Below are 24,318 nucleotides of genomic sequence, written 5' to 3'. Positions count from 1 at the left end.
TGATAGCTATCAATGCCACGCGCAACAGCTCAGCCCTGCCAAAAGGCTTTCAACTCAAGTACTCCTACAGAGTAGATGTGCAAAACATTCTGTATGCTCAAATTCCAGGAGTGGGGGATATACTAATACCAAACACTGATGGAAGAATGGGATTAATACAAGCTGCAGTTCAGCTCATGCAGGGATTACTGCTACAGTTGCACTACTAAAGCAGTGCTATTGGTGGCATGGTCTTACTAAGCAGACCACGGACTTTGTCTTCAAATGCGACACCTGCCAGCAGATGGAGGGCTACACCGTAGCACGTCCACCACAAACACCTTTATGGATGTCACACAAACCTCTTGCATTTGTGTCTATTTGGTTCACTGCGGCCCCTAACACTCGGACGGGGCTTACAAGTACATTCTGGTGGCAGTGGATTCACGCTCTAGATTCCTGTGGGTTTGGCCTCAGCGCCAAACCCACAGTGACTTAAAGCAGTCCTTAACGGCAAGGGTATTAGGCTTGGGTGGTAGTTGGGTCAATCAACTACATGGGGTCCAGGGGGCACTTACCTTGCTAAGAAAATTCCTGGAGGGGTCATACAACTTATGAGCTTCTGTTTCGGCTAAGGATGTGGGTACCTAACCTCGATAGTGTCAGCACAGTGGTGGCTTAAACACCATTTAACCTCAATGATCTTTTGGATGTTTTACAGTCCCTTAAAGAATATGGAGCTTTACAAATCAATGTCCAAGTAAAATGCACAGCCACTGAGGAAGTGAAAATGGTAACGTCCAGACCTGCCTGGGTCCCGGAGATTGGGGACCTTGTCAGAGAGAAAATGGTGGACAAAAAAGAATGTGGGCCATCTTACACAGCGCCTGACCTGTACAAGCTGTCGGAGGAACAAGAACTGTCCGCCTTCCGCCTCTCGCTGGCCGTCGAGACAAAAGGTTTGTCTCAATTGATCATATCAAACAACACTATGTAGCCGATTCTCAAGAGTAGGCCATGGGGGTTCCTGGGTAGCCACCACACTCCTCTCTCTACTGTACAGGAAGTTGAGATGGAAGCTTTAATGACAACTGGAGACTCCACTTTTCATAGAGTAGCGGTAAATGAAATGAGATGATGCTTTTCTTTGTTGAAACAACTACAATTGTCCAGTCAACAAGAACAGAAATGTCAATTTGAAAAAATTATGACGTCTATGTCAACATGCCACAGATCAAGTCAACTCCCAGTTCAACAAAACCTGCTGAGCTGCCAAGAATAGACCGGACAGCGTCTGGCTACTTAGTGCATTAGGACGATTTCTCATCGGATCCAAGGGAACCTGAGCTGCCGACACAGCCACTCCCTTTCAAGCTTTGAGTTTATGCTTTCTTTCTTTGGCTGAAGAAGACATCCTTCGTTGTTCCCTGGATAGATCTATGGATTACAATTGGCTCAGTTTTCCTGGTACTTTAGTTTGGTACAGTAACTGTCTTTTTCCTACTTCTGAATGGACGCTTTCTCCCAGAATGCTCTGCAGTACAACTTGTGAACTTGCTTCTTAAGCCACATGCATTATCACACCGTAAACTAAGAGACTTATCCCTGGTGAACATTACAACGGTTCCATTTGCTGAAGGTATTGTATGAGACCGGTATTGTATGATGCATATGGTCCTACAGAACTTTTGAAAAATTCTTTAAATAACATCATCACTTCTAGTACTTTCTCCGACATTGGTGACATTGACACTGCATTTTCAAATGATGAACTGTATGATGGTACAAGTAATTTTGGAGATGCATTTTCTGTTACCAGCATTATGGTCACAATGTTATACATAAAGCCAGTATCCCACACGCTGTTTATATTTACACATAATGGTAGCACTGCCCAATACCGCCAAAAGGTAGTTAAAAGACTTTTGCACAAAAGGTTGCTCATGTTTCAGGTTTTGAAACATCAGACCTAGCTTGCACCTACACCTGCAAAGAAAAATATGCTAACAAACACTAAGCTGATATACTCTGCTTCCTTTATTTCCAGACTGTCTACACAGGGTTTTGAATTTTGGAAAGACAATAGACAGAAAGTTTATCTGGGGGACAAAAGATTAGAAGCTTCAGGGGACGGAGGCCTCATTTAGTGCACGCGGCCTCATACCACACCAAATTATTTTCCTTTACAAGACAGTGCAACAAACTTCACGTCTAGGTATAGCAAAAAAAAAAAAAAAAAGATTTGAACACACCTCGTATTTCCGCATTCACACGTTTCGAGGACTGGCAGCACTTTACACAGCTTAGTGAGGATACCCTAGACACTCTGATACATAATGGTCCTTTCAATTCATCGGTGTAGGAGAGAAGGATCTGCACTTATGTTGCCCCCACTTTTTTTCTGATGTATACACTGGTTTCTGGATATAGTCTGGCTGGGTCCCTGCTAATCAGGGCCCCAGTCTCTCTGTTCTCTCTAAACGACTTGGTGTGCATATTAGATGCACTAGTGATTGGATACAGTGGTACCTTATGAGCCCATAGTATATGGTACCTTAGGTACCTAGGGCATAGGCACTTCACAGGCCTACCAGGGGCTGCAGCATGTATTATGCCACCCCTGGGAAGCATTCTCAATCTGACACCACAGGCCTGCTACTGCAGCCTGTGTGAGGTAGTGTTAGCACTCCTCACAGAGATATAGGTTCCTATAACTCACCATACACACACACATAAACCTATCAGCCACCCCTATGGCAGGCCCTATCAATCCTGAGGGCAGGGTGCGTGGTTTACAATGTGAGGGGGTGCCTCTGCGTGAGCAGGGCCCCTCTGCAGCTACCAGAGTCTATTCTCTATGGCTGTTTGTGGATGCGGTTAAACCATATACTCTTAAGTGCATTAAAATTCTAACTTTGGAATGACTGCATCAAAACATGTTGTGTTTGGTGTCAAACAACTTGGAATCATACCCCCCACATCAGTACATGATGTGGGAGCATGATCCCACCCTTCTAGAGGGGACGACATGTAAAACAATAGAAATCCTATAGAGCCCTGGCATCACAAAATGGATGCCACCAGCACAGACACTGGGCTGCCCTCCTGCTGCTGACTGAAACTCACAGTGGAGGAATCCCAACAAAAGGCATCCTGTCACAGGGAGGTGTCACCACCTTCCAGACAGGATTTAGTGTATTGGAGCTGGGTGGGTGCACTCTTAGAGTGCTTTGAAATCCTGCACTCGGGGAGCAGTAGGCTCCTCTGTGCATATGCCAGCTCAAACCGGTTTAGGGGCTACCTGTCCCTGCTCTGGCGCGAAACTGGACAAAGGGAAGTGGGTGTAACCACCCCCTACCCTGACCCTCCTAGAGGAGTGGTCAGAGCTAGTCCCTCCCCTATCTTCACTATAAGATAGCAAGCATTGTCACTGCAAAGCAGATAACCCTGGACGATGCTCTACAAAGAAGAATCCTGGCCCTTCAACGTTCCACTACCTTTGGAAGACAGAAGAATCTCCCTTGGAGTCAAGGAGTGACACCCCTGCTTGGCAGGCACCAAAAACCTTAATCAACGGTTGCAAACTCTCCAGCTCCTGCCGGAGTTCGAAGTCCCTGCAGCCCCAGAAGTGGATTTCCTGACTTATCGACGGCCATTGTGAGTCCCCAGCAAAGCTGTGGTGAGTGGACCCCACGAGTGACGAGGAACAGCAATACCCGGGGACCGTGCACTATTGTCGAGTACAATCCCTTCACGACGTTCTACGAACTTGTGCCTTGGACCATTTGTGGCCCAAGCCTCCAGCAGGTTTTGCAGCGAAAATCAGAGGCCTACCCCGTCCCGAGTGACCGTGGGCTACTGTGAAGCATTTCCTGAAGAGGCGTCTTCGCGATCACTTGCCCGTTGGCTAGTGGGTCTCCCGAAGACTTTCCTATCGACTCAAAGGGCTCCCCTGGTTGCTCCAGGCCTGCCCTCACTTACCCTCGCTGGGTGAGTCCCTCAGACCTTGCTGGTCTGCACCATCAACTTTCTTCAGTCTACACGAGACTTGCAGTTGCCAAGGCTTGTTGGCTCCAATCCGGTTGCCGACGCCGCAGTCAGCTGCAGACGTCGTGGGACACTCCGAATCCAGCTGCTGGTCATCGTCGATCCGTCCTGGACCTCGTGAGCGAAGAGTCAAAACACCATCGACGACCTGAAATCACCCGACATCTGTGGTCATCCATCCTCCTGGCCACCGGTCACTGGCAAGTGACTTTGAATACTGTCCCTTCAATTTTCAGGTCTTCTGCATCTCAAATCCACCCTTGGATTCCACCGGACACTTCTTCAGTCGACACAAGCAGCAAGTCTTCTTTGGTCTCCATAGAAAACAGCGACGCGACCCGACACCAAAAGACACCTATGCACCCGGCTTCCCTGGGTGAGTTAACTCGTGCACTCCGGTGCCCTAGTGTGTGTTGGCCCTCGAAGTACTTACATTGTAAGTGGCTTGCTTGCAGACTTCCTCGAAGTACCCTAAAACTTTAAAAATCAAACTGCGACTTGCACCATTGTAATCAATAGGGAACCCGCGGCTGTGTTCACACACTGCACGCGTCTCCCGTGGGCCTGTTACTTACCTGCTAACACTGCAGCAGTGAAGCCCCAGCGATTCCCCAGGCCCTACGCCTTGTCATTTAGCAAGTCGACATTCTTATACCATTTTTAGGTCTCGCCTAGCTATTGCGATAGCAATCGCTATGCGAGACTATAGTAAGGGGCTCCCAAAAGTGCTCCCAAAAGCGGATTGCATGGCGTGCACGCGCACAATCACGTGCATCGTGCCGCCATACAATCCGCTTTTGTGAAGCGCTTCAGCTCACTGGCGACGGGTGTGCGGTTACGCGCACAATGACGAGCAGAGGCGCCATATGGCTTTCCTCTCTCATCATGGTGCGCGCACATCGCACACCACTCGCCAGCCAGCCTGCTTTCACTTTTGCGCCGCAATGCTCCTCCCCCTCCCCCACCACAGAGCGCGTCTCGCGGCCTCTTCCTGGATGCGAGGCTCGCCGGGCCGCGCTTGTTTTAAACACAATTATTATTTATTTCGGTTTCTTGCAGCAAAAAGAAAAATTTATCATCCGAATACATCATCATCAGCGCCACGTTCATTCAGGGGCAGATTAAAGTGCTAGCAGTGTTTTTCTTAATTTGTAAAGTGCAAACTAAATAAAGCAGAATAAGAAAATTGATTGTGAAGTTTGAAACTTAAATTATGCCACATAAAATAAATGCATCTATCGCCTAAAAATTGAAACAAGCATTTCAATTTGTTAGAAAAAACATTGTATATAACTAAATTAATCAGATAATAAATAATACTAGATTTACAACTCCTAATGAAACTTGCAATAATAAAAAGTTATTTGCGTCGGCAAAGACGTGAAAGTGCATTTTACAGTGTCAATATTATTTATTGAACAAATGTGTAGTGCAACAGTTAAAACAAAGCAGTTTTTACCAGATATATATAACAAACTCCACTCTCCTCAAATCCATCCTTGCTTCCACTCTTCATAAACATACGAAGATAGCGTCGGAAATACCTTGACTCGATAATATCAATAAAGCAATATTTCATTTAATAATAAACACCTCGGCATACTTCCAAACCTTAATAAACCTTACGTTGCCTATCCGCTTCACATACAAGAGCTCTTTAGCTTACACAGGGTTTACTTTTTCAGCCACGGTTTGCAGTTTGGGAGGATCCGGTGATTTTCAAAGAAAAATTATAGAACGTGCCAATAGCATTGTGATAAATCCACCAACTATGTGCGGTTTAATGTTTGACTGCTTAGAACAGCCCAATAAAATAGCATTTGCATCTGCTGTATACTCTATCACAAGGGAGTCCCCCATAGACCTCAGGTCCCTTAGCTATCATGCCCTAACACATTCCGAGATAATATGAATCCAGCAACCACACCCACAACCACACACACACCCAACCAACCACACACAACCACACACACAACCACACCCAACTGCACACACCCAACTGCACACACCCAACCGCACGCACACACACCAGCACACACACCAGCACCCACACCAGCACCCACACCAGCACCCGCACCGACAACCACACAACCACACATACAACCACACACACACTCACACAACCACACACACACACACACACACACACACACACACACACACACACACACACACACACACACACACACACACCACACAACCACACACCACACCAAGCATTGGCATAGCCAATAGGTCTCTCCTTTGGGACCTTATAAGTGTTTAGCCACGCAACAGTTGATGTGGTTGCACCAAGGATATTGTGCTGCATAACTAAATACTTAGAATGTCCCAAAAGCGAGACCTATTGGCTATGCCAATGCTCGTTTTAGTATATGGTCTGGTACGCCCCTAGGGCTCCAGCCATATTTGTGCTTACTTTATTGTGAAATGTTGACATTTGAATGTGTATCTAGCTTCTAATCTCATAAAGAGATTAATAGAGTGTCTAGTAATAAATACATATATATTTGATATATATACACCTGTGTGGTGTCCTTTCGCCTGAAGGCTGCTCTCCACAGCTACCACTAGGATAGCTTTCTTTAAAAGGGTGTCTTAAACCTATCTACCATAAGAGTCGAATTGGACTGGTGCAAGGTGGCCACTATAACTAGTGCTAAGCATATGCCAGGCTAACTTCTCACAATCGGACCCTAATTGGAAGGGTTGGTTGATTTGGCCTGTGGACACAAACGGGTGTCCATCTAGGTTCCTGGGTAACACCGAAGGATTTAGGATCAATAGGCCTGATCAAAGATATGTACAGACAGAACACTCCGGTGGTGATGATATAAAGTGTTGGAAAGTTATGCCTAGATTGGCTTAAAACTTCAACACTCTCCCAGGTGAAAACACCTGTCTCTTCTTTCTGATGACCTAGATCTCAGGAATTTATTTTAGGTCCCCGGAACTCATGTCAAAGGACTTTTTTATGGAATATACAATGAGCTGTGGAAGATTTCTCAACAGGAAGCTGCTGAGAGATTGCCTAAGATTGATAGGCTTAAAATAGAAAAGGCTTTGGCTGTGGTTGACAATGGTATGACCACTTTATCATTCATAATTAATTCACTGGGCAACATAGTGTCTTCCGCAATTGACATAATACAGCAAGACATGTCTATATTACAACAGAGAGTCGCAATTATGGTCAATAGTAATAATGAGCTTTATGTTACGTTCTGGCCATGTGCCATGGCCTTAAATCAACAGTACAAATCTGTAGGGATGTTAAATATATACCACGCTGCACAATGAAAAATTAGACCAATTACCTTTCACCATGGTTGAAACACCAACCACTGAATGGATAATTGTCTCCAATACAACAAGTAGGCAGATATAAAGAGCTAGAGGAAGGATATGTGCACGAGTATTGGGAGTTACCATTCAGATTTAGATGCAGAAATGGGGAAACAGAAGTTTTTCTTAGTGGCTTCGACTGTGAAGACGCCTTAAGCAGTTCCTTGGTTTGCAAGGACATTTCTCTCCATGGAACAGGAAATGCTTTAATGGCGAACTTGTCTTATCTGAAGGGTTACCCAGCTGCCGTGATTCACCCTATGTTCAGGCTGCTCTTGAATGGGAGCTATTTGATGCTAAATGATCAAGGTGGTTGCGGAATGGAATCTGGCATCGCTTATCAAGTGACGGTTAATTCCATAGTCACTTGTTGTGCACAAGTACTATTTCCACCTGCCCGCACAGTTAGGTGGACAGCGCTATGGCTTTTGATAAATGTTTCCAGCATAAAATTTGATTCTTTGAGCAAACCGAAAGCCATGCTTTTACAGAAGGATGTGGCCTTAACTTCAGCCAAAGAGAAGTTTGATCTCCAGGTTGCAAGGTCCTTGTCTGAGATACAGACACTACTCCACGCTAACTTTTCGCTGCATTTTGGGGAGTGAGTCCATCGTATCTTTAACATGTCTGATACAAAAGGAACAGTGCACTTTATAAAATGTATTAGTTCTGATAGGTTAGCACCTTTCAGAAGATATTCAGTCATACCATCTTTCATACACTCAGTGTTGGAAAACGTTTTTAGAGGGCTCCCACTTGTCCTGCTACTTGTGGCGTGAATACTGATTTTATTCTATCTGCTACGCTATGAACGTTCCAGTTCAACTCGGAATGGAGACTGCACTGTTAGTGCTGCGTTGCCGTGAGCGCATGATACACTTTGGCACACCTCGATTTAAAGAACTAAATGAGCACTGGTTCTGGTAGTTCAGCACGGTCTGACTTGACAGTCTTCCACTGCCTACTTTGCAGCTACGAATGCGTCCTTGATATATGACTCGGTTCAGAATTGGTTGCACCACCAGACATTGAAGTACTGATGGACCCCTTAAAGGCCCATGCGTATTGCTGTCCCCAGCGTATTCCATTGATGATGAACGCATTCTTAGAGCCACCCTGGGATGCTTCAGCTGCTAGTGATGTGAACAACGACTCTGCAGACCTCTTGTGGGACACAACATGGATGGAATTACCTTTGCTCCATAAGCATGCTACGAGGTAGGCCTCCGGGAACATCTGTGGATGTGGGCAACAACAATGTTGCATCTACCACTCGGAACACAAACAATTGCCATATTTCCCTGTGGGAACAATTTGGTCTCTTTTTAAACAAGATGTACCAAAACAGCTTTTCCCTTTTCTAGGCACCATGGCTTTCTGAGTGCTTGGGATTTCAAATAATACTTATAGAACGTTTTACATATTTTATGGGGAAGCCCACGTTTAGATGCTTTTAAAGAGTAGTTACGCACAGAAAGGGGGGGGCGCCAAGAAGGAAAGGAAGAAATCCCAGCCGCTAGTGAAAGAAGGAACTGAACAAGGTAGGGGACCGAAAAGAAGAGCAGACTCTAAAGTTATCCCACAAATACAATGGACCAAGGACGATAAGAAGACTTCGAAGACTAGGACATTCACGCTGCCACAAGCTTGATACGACATTCCTTGCACACCTTCGGTTGGAGCTGTTGTCAAGTCACACTTGTTGTCATGGTGCTCACCCAGACACCACATACAAATTGAGTGAGGATCCATGTTGGGCATTTGTTGACCACAGGACTTAAGGCTTAGACACGGAGGACATCAAACAAAGGCACACTGCTCTGTTGATGAGAGACATCAAGTAGGCCAACAATGGATAGAGGAACTGCAATGCGGATCTGTGTGTTGGCACGGAAAAGAAGGAACTGACGTAGGCACGTCGGGGGAGGGCTTATATCGACTTCACATCCAGGAGACAACATCACCACAGTGTCACTCGACACCCTCTGACAACGCGTGGAAGTACTGCTGGGAAAATTTACAGATCCAGTCTGGCGCCTGAGGAAGAGTTTAGGTTAAGGAATCTACGGCTATATGTCTCCATCAGACATCCATTGCCCTATGGAAAATTTGGAGAAAAAATATTTGTTCACAAGTGAAAAAAAAGAGGTGCAGACCTCCAGTTCCGTAATTGAAAGAGTAGAAAGAAAGGAACTAACATAAGCATTCGTGGGTGGCACTTACATGTGGCTCTGCTACTGCCGGAGCAGAACAGCATTGACCGTCACAAAGCGCCACCTATCAGCATTCAGGAGCACTGCTTTGAAATTTTCAGGATCCAGTCTAACACCTGGGAATATGCGGTTAGAAGTACCCATCAGAAGTACAAAACTGGGCACACCTAGAGAATAAAGAGCACTTTTGTACTGAAACACTGGACAAAATTGACAACATAATCTGGGCACTACTGGTACTTGTAATCACCCCTAGAAGAAAACAGACAACCTATTTTTTATGATCTCTAAATATCTATTGCTAACTAAATGCAGTACTCCAAATGTTCTGTCACATAACTAACAGAATGGGAGTTTAGTGTGGGAAATGATGGCCTTGGAGAACTTGACATTTAAAGAAATTACTTTCATGATTTCTATCATCTAACATGAATACCATTAACATTATATGTATTCAGAATTTAGAGAGCTAACTGGCGCAAAAGGGAAGAGGATGCCAAAACGGTTCAAGGATGTCTTCTTATAGCAAGGGCGGTGTCCTGGCAGCCAGCTTGAAGAAGTAGATTTGCTATGTAATAAGGTCGTGTCCTTTGAAGAGCTGTTGATTGACATGTTATTTGTAAAAAGCTGGCTTTTTTAGTGTACCGAGATGAGGTACACTATGAAGAAAGTTCAAATGACCCTTATTGGCTTACAGGGCTTAAATTAATAATACCAAATGCTCTCCTTTGTGGTAGTGTGGGCGAACAGTTTAGGCTTATCAGAGGGTAGTGTTAAGCATCTGTTGTACACACAGAGTCAATAAATGACACACACACTCGAAAAGAAACTCTAGACCAACTTAGAAAAAAACATTTTTATGGTACTTTTAACATCAAGCACTTCGTAATTGGGTAAGTACTTTAGACCTTATCAACTTTAACAGTTGAAAACAGTAGAAAATGATAGCTGTCGGATTAGAGGCATGAGCCTCAAACACAGTAATGTTATCCTATTGGAAAAACATTCACTGCATAGGGTCACTTGCAAACGACTTACAGGACTGTTCTTCTGGACTTAAGGTGAGTAGGGGTCAAGGTCCAGGAAAACACCAAGAGTTGAGTTTTACCTGTCCTGGAGTATCCGGGTGCAGAGATGCTTTCAGTGGTGGTAGGCTCTTGTTATACGCGCTGTAGTTAATGGGAAAAGTACCTGTAGGAAAGAGGCTGCAAAGGGCGACCTTTCCGGCACAACCTAAACAGGGATTCCATTCTTGGGGGTCTCAGGGCAACAGAGACACAGCGTCAGTTTTAATGGACTCAGGATGGAGGTCTAGCGTGCATAGGTGTATTGTCCAAGGGGCCGTTGAGTTTGAGGCTCCCACAGTTCTCAATGCACCTGCAGAAGATGGAGAAAAAACACAGCAAGAAGATGTTTGGCGTGGAGCTGACCTCAGGTGAAGTCCCTCAATGTGCAGGTCGGTTCTGGCAGCGGTGTTGTTCAGACTAAACTCAAACAAGCCTTGGTGCTTGCAACAGCTCTGGTACCTCGAGTAGTGGTGCAGGGCGGCCCATGGTGGTCCTAGAGTCTCCAAAGTCGGTGGGGAGACGGCTCTGACCTCCTAGAGCATGGTGACCTCATCTTGGGTGGCTGCTGCATCGGTGGACCGGGTGGTTAGCAGGTCGGTGTACTGGACGTCGCAGTCGGTGCCTGGGGGCAAGTGGCTCTTCTCCTCCAAGGGAGATGAGGACGGGTTGGCGAAGTTCTGGAAGCCCTACCGAGGCTTTTTGAAGATGCACAGCTGCAGAACGAGTAGGGTTCTATGCAACTGTTGAGACAGGAGCAGGCAGGCATGGTTTAGCACCAATGCAGTTTTTAAAAAATGTCTTTACTTTTGAAGCAATCGTGGCACCTGTGCCCGGGCTTTAGCTTAAGACGTTAAAAGCTAAATCACGGTTGCTGTCATTTTAACACAAGAAAATACAGAGGAAAAAAAGGAATGCGGCTGGGTTTGATGCCGCAAATCACAAAAGAAAGGCACTGCCGCTATTATGTTAGCAGAGGTGTGCCGCACTGGGTACATTAAAAATAAAAGAAGCGTTGTGGAGAGCATGTCCTGAAAGCCATGTAGGAAAATAGTGCTGGGAGGCAATAATTAAAACGTACCGAGTAACAACACATGTAACAGGGGGTGTCCTCATGGAAGTTGCAAGAAGAGAAAATGCGGTACTAAGGAGGGACTACTAAGCCTACTGACCAATAAAAAGCCACCATTTACAAAGGACAGAGACCAAAGCCAATTAAAAAGATGGGCAGCAAGTGGGCAGAGCTTCTTGCCCATATCCTGAATGCAGCATGTCTCGAAGTGGCAGTGCAAGCGCCACCTAGGTACAAAAGACAGATAGCTTTGGGCAAAAGCTCCATATTCCACGTATGGACAAAATATCTTGAAGGGGTACCCCACACAGATAATTATTAATGAACAAAAAAAACTTTTACTAAAGAAGCAGATATACAAAAATACTATTATAAAACAATTGAAGAAAACATAAAAGGTGCTCACACAGTTACACAATGAACATCACTAAAACCGCGAGGGAAACAAAACTTAAAACGTGTCCAACAAATAACAGGAACAAAGAACTGCAATATATGCTTCCTCATAAATATATGCCAAAGACCGGCGTCAATGGCTTTTCGACCTATGGTATTTATAAGGTCATCAGGACAGGAAAATACTTCTATAGAGCAACCAATCGATGTAGTTTGTGTGGTCTGAGTCAAATTTACTCAGGCAAAATCGCTAAAGGACCTCATATGAACAAAATCGGAAATCCAGCCAGAAAAATGAATAAGCACACATCTGAATTACAGTGCCAATGTGGAGTCCGGTACAAATTGCAAACCGACCCACTCACAGTGCAGAGGGCATTACACCAGTACACTGCCCGACTAATCAAGCAAGCGCACATATCGCTCCCTATCAATATTTTTGCATTAATAATTCTTTGTGTTGGGTACCCCTTCAAGATTTTTTGACTATCTGTCTTCTGGTTTAATTGTGGTTTCATGTATTTGGAACTTTTCATATTTTATGGTTATCAATTTTCCTAAACCATTGTAGTTGCAATACTATTTCTCTGCGCCAAGATTGGATAATAGAGTTGCCCCTGTTTGATGTAACATCTATATTCCATGTGACATGATCAGTAATACAAGGCTCTACCCCAATGGCAAGTTCTCGGTTATGGAGTTTGGGCCAACACCTCCAACTCAAATGTGGGTGGAAAAGTGCCACAGGGTGAAAGATAATTTTTGAATAAAATGGTCATGGTGGTCATCCACAACACAGGGTCACAGGTGTTTGCCTTAATAAAGCCAATTTTGTAGAGGATGCTGTATCTGAACGAGGAGAATTCACCCTCCAACTGTTGTTTGTCAAACTATTGAAGACAAAAAAATCCACCTGCCAAAATATTGTGGTAAAAATATCCACATACAGAATATGTTCTGTTTTCTGACAGGTGGCTAATGCAGCTTTCTCATTATTAATTACTTTCATAAATTAACATTAAAGACTCAGTATTTCAATGAGAATGTACATCTAAGGTGAAGTCACATTTGTGGCTTCATTCTTCATACATTAGAAATTAAAAAGTGAATGCTACTCACGTCCAAGAAATTGTCCAGTAAATTAGGATCTTTGTTTACAATCAGTTCTTGAACCTAAAAAGTATTAACAAAACAAGAAATATTGGTAAGTTAAATGTCATGTTGACTCATGCTTAGCCTCAGACAAGTTCCCACATCCTGTAATAATTATGATCAAAGCAGGTAACAACATTACTTCTTTAAAAGGAAGCAGGCAAAATCATTTTTACTTTGATAAGACCATCTAAAAATAACCATACATGCTTCAGGATCTCACATTTTCTCTGTGCTACAACCCATGTTATTTAAGATCAAACTCTTGTCTTCATTCAGTCTACCCAAGGCATTTCTTTACTGTTTTTTGAATGGGGGTTGCATAATGTTAAATTAAGAACAACCACTAGTAGTCTCTCTTTTTTGTCATGAAACATTTTTACTGCCATCTTTATCCCAATGTCAACTACAGAACCCTCAGGCAGCTTGAGAATGAACAGGTTACTTACCTTTGGTAACGCTCTTTACAGTGGATACTCTACTTAACTGCAGATTCCTCACCTTTCAAATATCCCCCGGAGACAGAATAAATCCGAAAAGATCTTTCAGCATAGCCTCTGTGTTTCTGTATGTGGCATCATGCGACTCCGTATCATCTCGGCTTCTTCCCAGAAACAAAGTGGGCCCTATATAGGTGCCACTCAGGTACGCTGAAGTCCATTTTTTTCAGGACATCATCTCGGACTCTGTGCCCAACAAAAATCAATTGGCAACTTTACAGACCTCTAATTTGGGACCTATTTAGATGAAAGAGCCCAATCCATAGAATGGGTGAGCAGGAAGACAGTGACAATTCTGTAGCTAGACAAAGTATCCACCCGAAAGATTATTACTGTAGATAAGTAACTTGCTCTTCTGATGAATACTTCTAATCACAGATTCCTCGTCTTTAGAAAAGTATACTAAAATAGTACTTCCCGAGATGGTGAGTATGTGGAATGGCTCAGCCCAAAATGTCCTTCAGGACCAAATGGCTAAAATGCCCCATCCCGTTGGACCTGACTGTCAAGGCAGTAGGGTTACTTATGCTCACATCGTGGCATGATAGGTATCCAGGACAGGCACTCTGTGTGTCAACACAGTAGAAGCAACCTTGACAATAGCGGAACAGGCCCTCAATCCCAGGTTGCTTCTTTCCCATCCCATAGCTGATCTTAATACAAAGGATTATCTATCTGGACAAACACAGCTTCTACATCGCTTTTCCTTTCTTTAGCCCAGAGAACCCCACAATGAAAAACCGAGCACTCGTTTGGGGTTCAAACTGTGGAGTCTCTCCTCCTCTTTCAAGGGATGAGGTGCGGCAAAGAACATTGAAAGAGTGATGGACTGTTCGACATAAAACAAGTACTTTGAGTGGGGGTCAGGGTGAAACCCTGGCCTGCGTGCAGCACAGCGGGAGGACACGAAGGTCTCTATAAATTTAAATCTGGTTATTCACAGTGTTACCAATTCCTTAATGGTAGTAGAAATAAAAAAGGTACATTTTAAATTGAAAACAACCATTTGGTCATTGTTCGAATCGTGTTTTCTTTTTACTCCGATATAAATCAAAAATATGTTGTACTTCACATATTTTGTATGACCAGTTACAATATTTCATCAAAATACAATCTCATACAAAAATAAAAATAAAAATGACTCCCAATGCATTTCGGGTTTGGAAAAACCCTTCTTCAGGGATGTATGAGTTCTATGAATCACTCTAATGTTCATACAGGTGTCCTTGAAATCATCTTCCAGATCTACAAACAGTCAGAACAAACTCGTAAATGTTAGAGAAAAGAATCGTTTAAGGTTTCACAAGTTAAATGATTAGGATTTGCACACAAATAGACCCGTCAGCCAAACCGAACGAGTGCTCAACAGAAAAGACGTGTTTTCTTGAGAAAAAAGTAATAGCATTGTGAAGTTTTTTAAACTAAGTGGTCTTAATGTGAGGAAATAGTCCTTGATGTATTAACAACCGTAAAAAACACCGTGTGTCGAGAAGAATATCAATCTAGGTAACTAATATTCCGATCTATATTTACCGGTTGTTGCAGAATTCGGAGCTCAGCTTCCCGATAAAAATCTGTAAATAAACTGTGATTTAACGTGTGGAAATTACCACTAGACTGAAGTTAACGATCATTACAAACCCAAATGAAATCTCTAGGGATGTTCTCTTACCGGTACTTGAATAACGGATGAAATATCTGTAGCCGGGTGGACGAACTTTAACTGGGCGCCTTACGTGCTAAAGGGATACAAAACGTGTGTCTTAATCTTAATTCTATGTCTGAATCAAAATGCAAGAAACTTCGAGTTGCAAGAGCAACCCGCGTCTCACCTGTATCCGTGTTCGGAAGTCTCTGCAGTTTCCGGGTGAAACTCTCAGTGAATCACGTGAGTAACGTGGTGTGTAGCCCCTGGGAGGAGTGTTTAATGACTCGTGCACCGGGTATGGAAATAGAAAGCGGACTCGTTTAGTGTAAGAGGGATGTTGTGGGTTGCCCCGTTCTAAATGCTGAAATGCCTCTTGGGTGAATGACAATAAAGCTGTTGATTGTAAAGGAGATGAAAAAATGATGAATAATAGATAAAGTTTAAAGCAGAAGAATTAGTAATAAAGAATATGGTAAAGGAAAAAAGGTGAGGAATATTGCGTGCAAATCCTTTACAAATGCATAAATTCATGATACAAAAAAAGTTTACGTTGAGGATACTATGTTTTTAGACAAAACATAACATTTCGTAATGATCATTAAGACCTCCTGGGATCACAGTACCCAGGAACTTGATCCGATGTGTCTCGCTACATGCTAAGACAGTGTTGGTGTCAATATGGGTAGAAGTGTGAATGCGTTCAAGAATCGTGAACCTAAGTTGAGGAATTGTGTGCTTCGCTTGAACCCAATGTGCTGCTAAAGAGGAACTGAAGTTCTTGTTGCAAATTCTACTCTTGTGTTCTGTTATTCTAGTTTTAATTTTGCGACTGGTTCTGCCAACATATACCAGTCCACAGGGGCATTTAATGGCATAAATTACCCCTTCCGTATTGCAATCAGATGTATGATGTAAAGGAATTTTTTGACCTGTTGGGGGATGTGTAAAACTGTTGCCTGTGATTACATTGCCACATTGGCCGCAGTTGTAACATTTTTTGATGCCTGAAAATTGTGAAGTTCTTGTTTGTGGTCTTGTTTTGAGAAGCTCCCTCAGGTTTTTGGAGCGTGTATGGGCAAATATGGGTAGTTCCTGAAATAGTCCAGAAAGATCTACTTCTGATTCAATAATGTCCCAGCGTTTGAGGATGATCGATTTGATTTGGTTTGCTCGGGCTGAAAATTGAAGTACAAACACTTCCCGTTTGGCTGGATTCCTTATTGTTGTGGACAATAAGTCCTCTCGTTTTTTTTAAGAGACTTTCCGTTCTGCTTCCTTGAGTATGTCATCTGGATAACCACGTTCTTTGTATTTTGCCAACTGTTTTTTTTATGTCTGTTTCACATTGTTGTGCGTCAGAGGTTATTCTTTTGATTCTAATGAGTTGAGATATAGGCAGATGTTTTTTTAAAGAATATGGATGTCCACTTTGGAAATATAGGGTATTATTTACATCAGTGGTTTTCCGGTATACAGTTGTTGCCAAACCTCTCTCTGATTTGTGAATTTCGATATCAAGGAAATGAATCCTTGTGGATTGGATTTCATGAGTGAATTGGATTCTAGGATTGCAAAGGTTCAGTGCGGCTATACTTTGTTCCAGAAGGTTTTTTTAACCTTTCCATACAACTAGTATATCGTCAATGTAACGAAGAAAGATGACTGCGTTAGTGCGCCAAATAGGATTTTCCAGTATGTGTCGGTGTTCAAAGTAAGCCATGAATGTGTTCGCATATGATGGGGCTCCGGGAAAGCCCATTGATTTACCCGTGATCTGTAAATAATATTTCTCTTGCCATGAAAAGTAACTGTGGTATAATGAAAAATGTAATAGTTCTAAAAGAAAAATGCATTTGTCTTTTGACATTGAGGATTGTAGTAGTCTCCATTCCACCGCTTCAAGTCCCTCGTTGTGAGCAATGGATGTGTAGAGTGCAACCACGTCTATGGTGCACAGCCAGTGGTCATCTTCAAAAAGATGTTTAACAGCCTCTAGTTTCAGTAAGCAGTCTGTTGTGTCTTTGATGTATGTTTCCCAGGATTGTACCAAGGGTTGAAATTGGTAATCTAGGTAACGTCCGATTGTTTCGTGAATGGATCCACAACCTGCGACTATGGGTCTGAAAGGTGGATTTAGTCTGTTCTTATGAATCTTTGGAAGCATGTATATGTGTGGGACTTTAGGTGTTGTGTTGAAGAGAAATTTTTGTGTGTTTTCATCAATGTGACTGTTGTCAACTCCCTGTTGTAGAATGTGTCCTAGTAGTTTCAGAAATCCAATGGTGGGATCTTGTTCCATCTCGATATATGTATCCGTGTTCTTTACGTGTTCATTAACACTAGTCACGTAATAGTCTGTATCCAGGACCACTAAGGCTCCTCCTTTGTCAGTCGGAAGAAAAGTTAAGGTCTTATCTTGTCTTAAGCTGTTTAAAATACGTAATTCTTTACGAGATAAGTTAGGTTGTCGTGGTCTGGTATGTCTGATGTCTTCCAAGTCTTTTTTTACCAGGGTCTCGAAGGTGTCTAAAGATTTGTGAGAGAGTGGAGACATAAACTTGCTTTTGGGTCGAAAAGGTATGTTTGAGTTACTTTCTTCATTGGAAGTATTAATAGAGAAGAACCATCTTAACCTTAATTTTCGCATAAATTTGAACAAAGATATCTCAGTTTCCAATTGGTTAGAGGTGTATGTGGGGACAAACGTGATGCCTTTGTTTAGAACATGCAGTTCTTCTTTGTTTAATAGCTTATGCGAAATGTTCACAACTAGGGTATGGTTTTCTTGGTTGTCCTCTGGGGCCTGTCTGTCTCGGGGAGTTTTTTTTATTTTTCCCCGGCGGATGCATTGTCTTTGGTTCCGATATTTTTGTCCGGAGGTGATTTGGACGCTTGACCTTCCGCTAAAAAAGATGGTTTGGAGGTAGAAGTAGAGGCTGCTTCTTCATTGGTGCCGCTGGATGGAATGTATGAACTTACTGTCGGTCGTTGGAGAGATAGATCCTGTTCTGTGACTAAACTTTCTTCTGAAGAAGTGTTTCCAGGTTTTTTGTATGAACGTTTTTGGGCGTAAGCTTCAGCCCATGAATACACCTCATCCAGTTTATAATCAATAGTGTCTCTCTTGAACTTTCTGGTTTTTCGTTCATGTACTTCTCGCGCATGTGTGTCAAGTTTTCTATTGATGTCTTCTAGAGTTTTGTCCCAGTCTTCTTGTTAATGAACACGTAAAGAACACGGATACACATATTGAGATGGAACAAGATCCCACCATTGGATTTCTGAAACTACTAGGAAACATTCTACAAGAGGGAGTTGACAACGGTCACATTGATGAAAACACGCGAAAATTTCTCTTCAACACAACACCTAAAGTCCCACACATATACATGCTTCCAAAGATTCATAAGAACAGACTAAATCCACCTTTCAGACCCATAGTCGCAGGTTGTGGATCCATTCACAAAACAATCAGACGTTACCTAGATTACCATTTTCAACCCTTGGTACAATCCTGGGAAACATACATCAAAGACACAACAGACTGCTTACTGAAACTAGAGGCTGTTAAACATCTTTTTGAAGAGGACCACTGGCTGTGCACCATAGACGTGGTTGCACTCTACACATCCACTGCTCACAACGAGGGACTTGAAGCGGTGGAATGGAGATTACTACAATCCTCAATGTCAAAAGACAAATGCATTTTTCTTTTAGAACTATTACATTTTTCATTATACCACAGTTACTTTTCATGGCAAGAGAAATATTATTTACAGATCACGGGTACATCAATGGGCTTTCCCGGAGCCCCATCATATGCGAACACATTCATGGCTTACTTTGAACACCGACACATACTGGAAAATCCTATTTGGCGCACTAACGCAGTCATCTTTCTTCGTTACATTGACGATATACTAGTTGTATGGAAAGGTTCAAAAAACCTTCTGGAACAAAGTATAGCCGCACTGAACCTTTGCAATCCTAGAATCCAATTCACTCATGAAATCCAATCCACAAGGATTCATTTCCTTGATATCGAAATTCGCAAATCAGATAAAGGTTTGGCAACAACTGTATACCGGAAAACCACTGATGTAAATAATACCCTACATTTCCAAAGTGGACATCCATATTCTTTAAAAAAACATCTGCCTATATCTCAACTCATTAGAATCAAAAGAATAACCTCTGACGCACAACAATGTGAAACAGACATAAAAAACCAGTTAGCAAAATACAAAGAACGTGGTTATCCAGATGACATACTCAAGGAAGCAGAACGGAAAATCTCTTCAAAAAAACGAGAGGACTTATTGTCCACAACCATAAGGAATCCAGCCAAACGGGAAGTGTTTGTACTTAAATTTTCAGCCCAAGCAAACCAAATCAAATCGATCATCCTCGAACGCTGGGACATTATTGAATCAGAAGTAGATCTTTCTGGACTATTTCAGGAACCACCCATATTTGCCCATACACGCTCCAAAAACCTGAGGGAGCTTCTCAAAACAAGACCACAAACAAGAACTTCACAATTTTTAGGCATGAAAAAATGTTACAACTGCGGCCAATGTGGCAATGTAATCACAGGCAACAGTTTTACACATCCCCGAACAGGTCAACAAATTCCTTTACATCATACATCTGATTGCAATACGGAAGGGGTAATTTATGCCATTAAATGCCCCTGTGGACTGGTATATGTTGGCAGAACCAGTCGCAAAATTAAAACTAGAATAACAGAACACAAGAGTAGAATTCGCAACAAGAACTTCAGTTCCTCTTTAGCAGCACATTGGGTTCAAGCGAAGCACACAATTCCTCAACTTAGGTTCACGATTCTTGAACGCATTCACACTTCTACCCATATTGACACCAACACTGTCTTAGCATGTAGAGAGACACATCGGATCAAGTTCCTGGGTACTGTGATCCCAGGAGGTCTTAATGATCATTACGAAATGTAAACTTTTTTGTATCATGAATTTATGCATTTGTAAAGGATTTGCACGCAATATTCCTCACCTTTTTTCCTTTATCATGTTCTTATTACTAATTTTTCTGCTTTAAACTTTTTCTATTATTCATCATTTTTTCATCTCCTGTACAATCAACAGCTTTATTGTCATTCACCCAAGAGGCATTTCAGCATTTAGAACGGGGCAACCCACAACATCCCTCTTACACTAAACAAGTCCGCTTTCTATTTCCATACCCGATGCACGAGTCATTAAACACTCATCCCAGGGGCTACACACCACGTTACTCACATGATTCACTGAGAGTTTCACTCGGAAACTGCAGAGACTTCCGAACACTGATACAGGTGAGACGCGGGATGCTCTTGCAACTCGAAGTTTCTTGCATTTTGATTCAGACATAGAATTAAGATTAAGACACACGTTTTGTATCCCTTTAGCACGTAAGGCGCCCAGTTAAAGTTCGTCCACCCGGCTACAGATATTTCATCCGTTATTCAAGTACCGGTAAGAGAACATCCCTAGAGATTTCATTTGGGTTTGTAATGACCGTTAACTTCAGTCTAGTGGTAATTTCCACACGTTAAATCACAGTTTATTTACAGATTTTTATCGGGAAGCTGAGCTCCGAATTCTGCAACAACCGGTAAATATAGATCGGAATATTAGTTACCTAGATTGATATTCTTCTCGACACATGGTGTTTTTTACGGTTGTTAATACATCAAGGACTATTTCCTCACATCAAGACCACTTAGTTTAAAAAACTTCACAATGCTATTACTTTTTTCTCAAGAAAACACGTCTTTTCTGTTGAGCACTCGTTCGGTTTGGCTGACGGGTCTATTTGTGTGCAAATCCTAATCAAGTCAAGTCAAAAAGCTTTATTTCGATAAAAGAATTATCATAAAAGCATGTACATACAGACATATAAAAACAAACAAACAATTCATCAAGGGAGCAATATTTACAAGAAGTCACAATATTTATGAGAATGCTCTAAATCTTGGTAGCTTAATGACTAGTTATATAAATTCATTAAAAAGTGTTAAAATCGATTAAAAAAGTTAAAAAAGGGGATGAAAGTGCTATAGACAGAAATCATCTACTAGGGCTAGTGAATTTGCTTCTGATGATCCAGGACCAGCCCAGAAATTTGGCCACTAATCCTAATCATTTAACTTGTGAAACCTTAAACGATTCTTTTCTCGAACATTTACGAGTTTTTTCTGACTGTTGTTTTTAGATCTGGAAGATGATTTCAAGGACACCTGTATAAACATTAGAGTGATTCATAGAACTCATACAACCCCTGAAGAAGGGTTTTTCCAAACCCGAAATGCATTGGGATTCATTTTTATTTTTATTTTTGTATGAGATTGTATTTTGATGAAATATTGTAACTGGTCATACAAAATATGCGAAGTGCAACATATTTTTGATTTATATCGGAGTAAAAAGAAAACACGATTCGAACAATGAACAAAGGGTTGTTTTCAATTTAAAATGTACCTTTTTTATTTCTACTACCATTAAGGAATTGGTAACACTGTGAATAACCAGATTTAAATTTACAGAGACCTTTGTGTCCTCACGCTGTGCAGCACGCAGGCCAGGGTTTCACCCTGACCCCCACTCAAAGTACATATTACCCCGGGATGCAGACTCACATCCCACACGTGCATGCACGCTAAACTAGAATTCCAACATAGCTCATACTTTAACCTTTACTGTAGAAAAAATAATACACAATAGGTGTGCAGGTTCACCTCAACCCCGTTACTGACGACATAAAACAAGGTCATAACCTTTGGAAGACATGCAGCTCTTGTCCTCAGCACCAACTTGCCTGGGAAGAAAGTGGTGAAAGATGGGTGAAATGTCAGAGTCAGAAGCTCACTCATGAGAAGAGCAGACAATCATGAAGAAGAAAAAGTACACATCAAGACAGTTTGGACAAAGTTAAAGTCCCACTGTGGCATCACAGAAGGTTTAGGGAGAAACGCATGGATCAAACCATGTCATGTATTTTAGTATGAGTGAACTGTTTAAGATCTGTTTACTCAAGTGCTAATGCAAACATGTTGAAGTGATTATTTAAAAGTTCTTGTTTCCTATTGACCTCAAGGTCGCCTGATGCTTGTCTGCTGTTTATTTGTTCAACTGTCCTTACAGGTGGTGCTGATTAAGTTAAAAGCTTCTGTATCCTGCTGCTCTCAAGGTCGCTTGAAGCTGGTCTTATTTTATTAATTAAACTGCCTTAACAGGTGGTATTAATTAGTTAGAAGCTTTCTGTTGATCTGAAGGTTGTCTGGTATGCTTCCTTGCTTGTTTATTTGATCAACTGCCCTGCCATCTAATTAAAAGGCCTCCATTCCATTACTCGGTTTACTACCAGAGATAGCTCTCTAATCTTCAAGACTGCCCCAGTGCGTAATGCGTTTATTTACTCAAACTTCAATTTCTTGACCCAGTCCCCACAGGAGTAATGGCCAGGAAACACTCTGTAAACGTCTAGAAGGATTCAGATAAACACTTGTATGACAGACTATAAACACAGCTTTCAAATTCAGTCCTCTGATTGACTTCAGCAATCCTTCTTGAGCGAGAGAGAATCCCTTCTGTGACATCTTTGGGTTCTGAGCCCCACCCCCTACAACAAGAATATCTGGCACATCTTTGCCTGGAAGCTGGGATCCAGAAGCCTCTCTTGGAACTCCATACCTTCGACACAGCTTCCAATAACCTTGATCTCATGGAATTTATTACATTATATATAGGATTCCTACTGGCTGTTTCTCTGGACCTGCCATCGGTCTGCTGTTGTTGCCATTGTTGCCCTCTGCCTTTTTTGACTTGAAATTCATCAGCAACTCACCGGACCCGCTTCGCGGGTCCCGCAGCGCACATTCCACCAGCGAGAGTTGCTGCTGAGAGAGGGGCTGTCTTGTGCTTTAAAACTTACTTGGGTTGTGTTATTGCTGGCAGGGCTGCGAGTACGTTAACAGGGACTACATCACCCAGGAGTCCCTGCGAGCCCAATTTGTTTCACCTGGGCTGCGCTCCCTGCTGGACCCGCCCCCCCCCCCCCCCCCCCCGCCTATCACCCCTTTTGTTCTACTTAAGGAGGCCGCAGAGCCGCAGCGCGGGAGCGTGCCGGGAGAAGCCCAGGACAAGGGCGGGACCGTCTGTGGCCGTCCGGGGCTGGACAAGGCTGGGCTGGGCCACCCCTCTGATATCTGCTTTAGGAAGTGCACGGATAGCAAGTATTGTGAGTGTATTGGATTGTTAGCTGAAGGACTCCTTCTCTAGGCGCACTTAGTGGCTTAACTATCTTTGCTGAGGTCTCTATGCCAATGTCTACCCGATCTGGTAGGGGCTTGAGGGGGGTAGGCGGGGCGGGCGCTGGTTGTGTTTCTGGGACTATGGACCAATTTATTACCTGGGTTGTTAGGGTTATCGAGAAAGAAATCGCCATGACGGAACGGCGTCTGTCTCGGGAACCTCTGACCGGTAAACGCTCATCGTTGGTCTCTCTGGCATTAGTTCCCTCCCCAGTACACCCAACTGACCCTCTAGTTAATGTTTCTCCTGTTCATGCATCTGATCCCTTAGTTAATGTTTTACTAGACCCTGACCACCCACGGGTTGTTGCGATTAGGGCTAGCCTGGACCGGCTAAAGAGTTTGTCTGCTGCGGTTTCGCTGTGAGGTGAGAGCGCCCTGCCAGAGCCACGGCCGATTGGGAAATCTGCACCTTTGCTCCCTGTTGCTACCCCACCTCGTCAGGAGGATTCCACCGCCCCTTCTGTGCCCTTACCACTGGCAGTAAATGGCCAAGTTTTTAGCAAAAGGAAACGACTGGCAAGTCCACGTAAGGGCAGTTACTTAAAACCTTTTAAGAAACTCAGGAGAGTT

The 24,318-nt window shown here is 42.9% G+C and overlaps 1 protein-coding gene across 7 annotated transcripts in view; it reads right to left on the bottom strand.

The window, feature by feature from the left end:
* SYMPK (symplekin scaffold protein) overlaps positions 1-24,318 on the bottom strand; it is a 1,117,730-nt gene that overhangs the window by 957,158 nt on the left and 136,254 nt on the right. For all 7 annotated transcript variants that reach the window (XM_085625602.1, XM_085625603.1, XM_085625599.1 and 4 more), the window contains one exon: positions 13,236-13,289. In XM_085625602.1, the coding sequence (XP_085481728.1) occupies positions 13,236-13,289 (54 nt within the window). The remainder of the gene's footprint in view (positions 1-13,235; positions 13,290-24,318) is intronic.

The sequence above is a fragment of the Triturus cristatus genome, chromosome 9 (genome assembly GCF_964204655.1).
Source record: "Triturus cristatus chromosome 9, aTriCri1.1, whole genome shotgun sequence".
Lineage (NCBI taxonomy): Eukaryota > Metazoa > Chordata > Amphibia > Caudata > Salamandridae > Triturus > Triturus cristatus.
The sequence above is the reverse complement of the archived record's forward strand: the minus strand, read 5'-3'. Positions and strand labels throughout refer to the sequence as shown.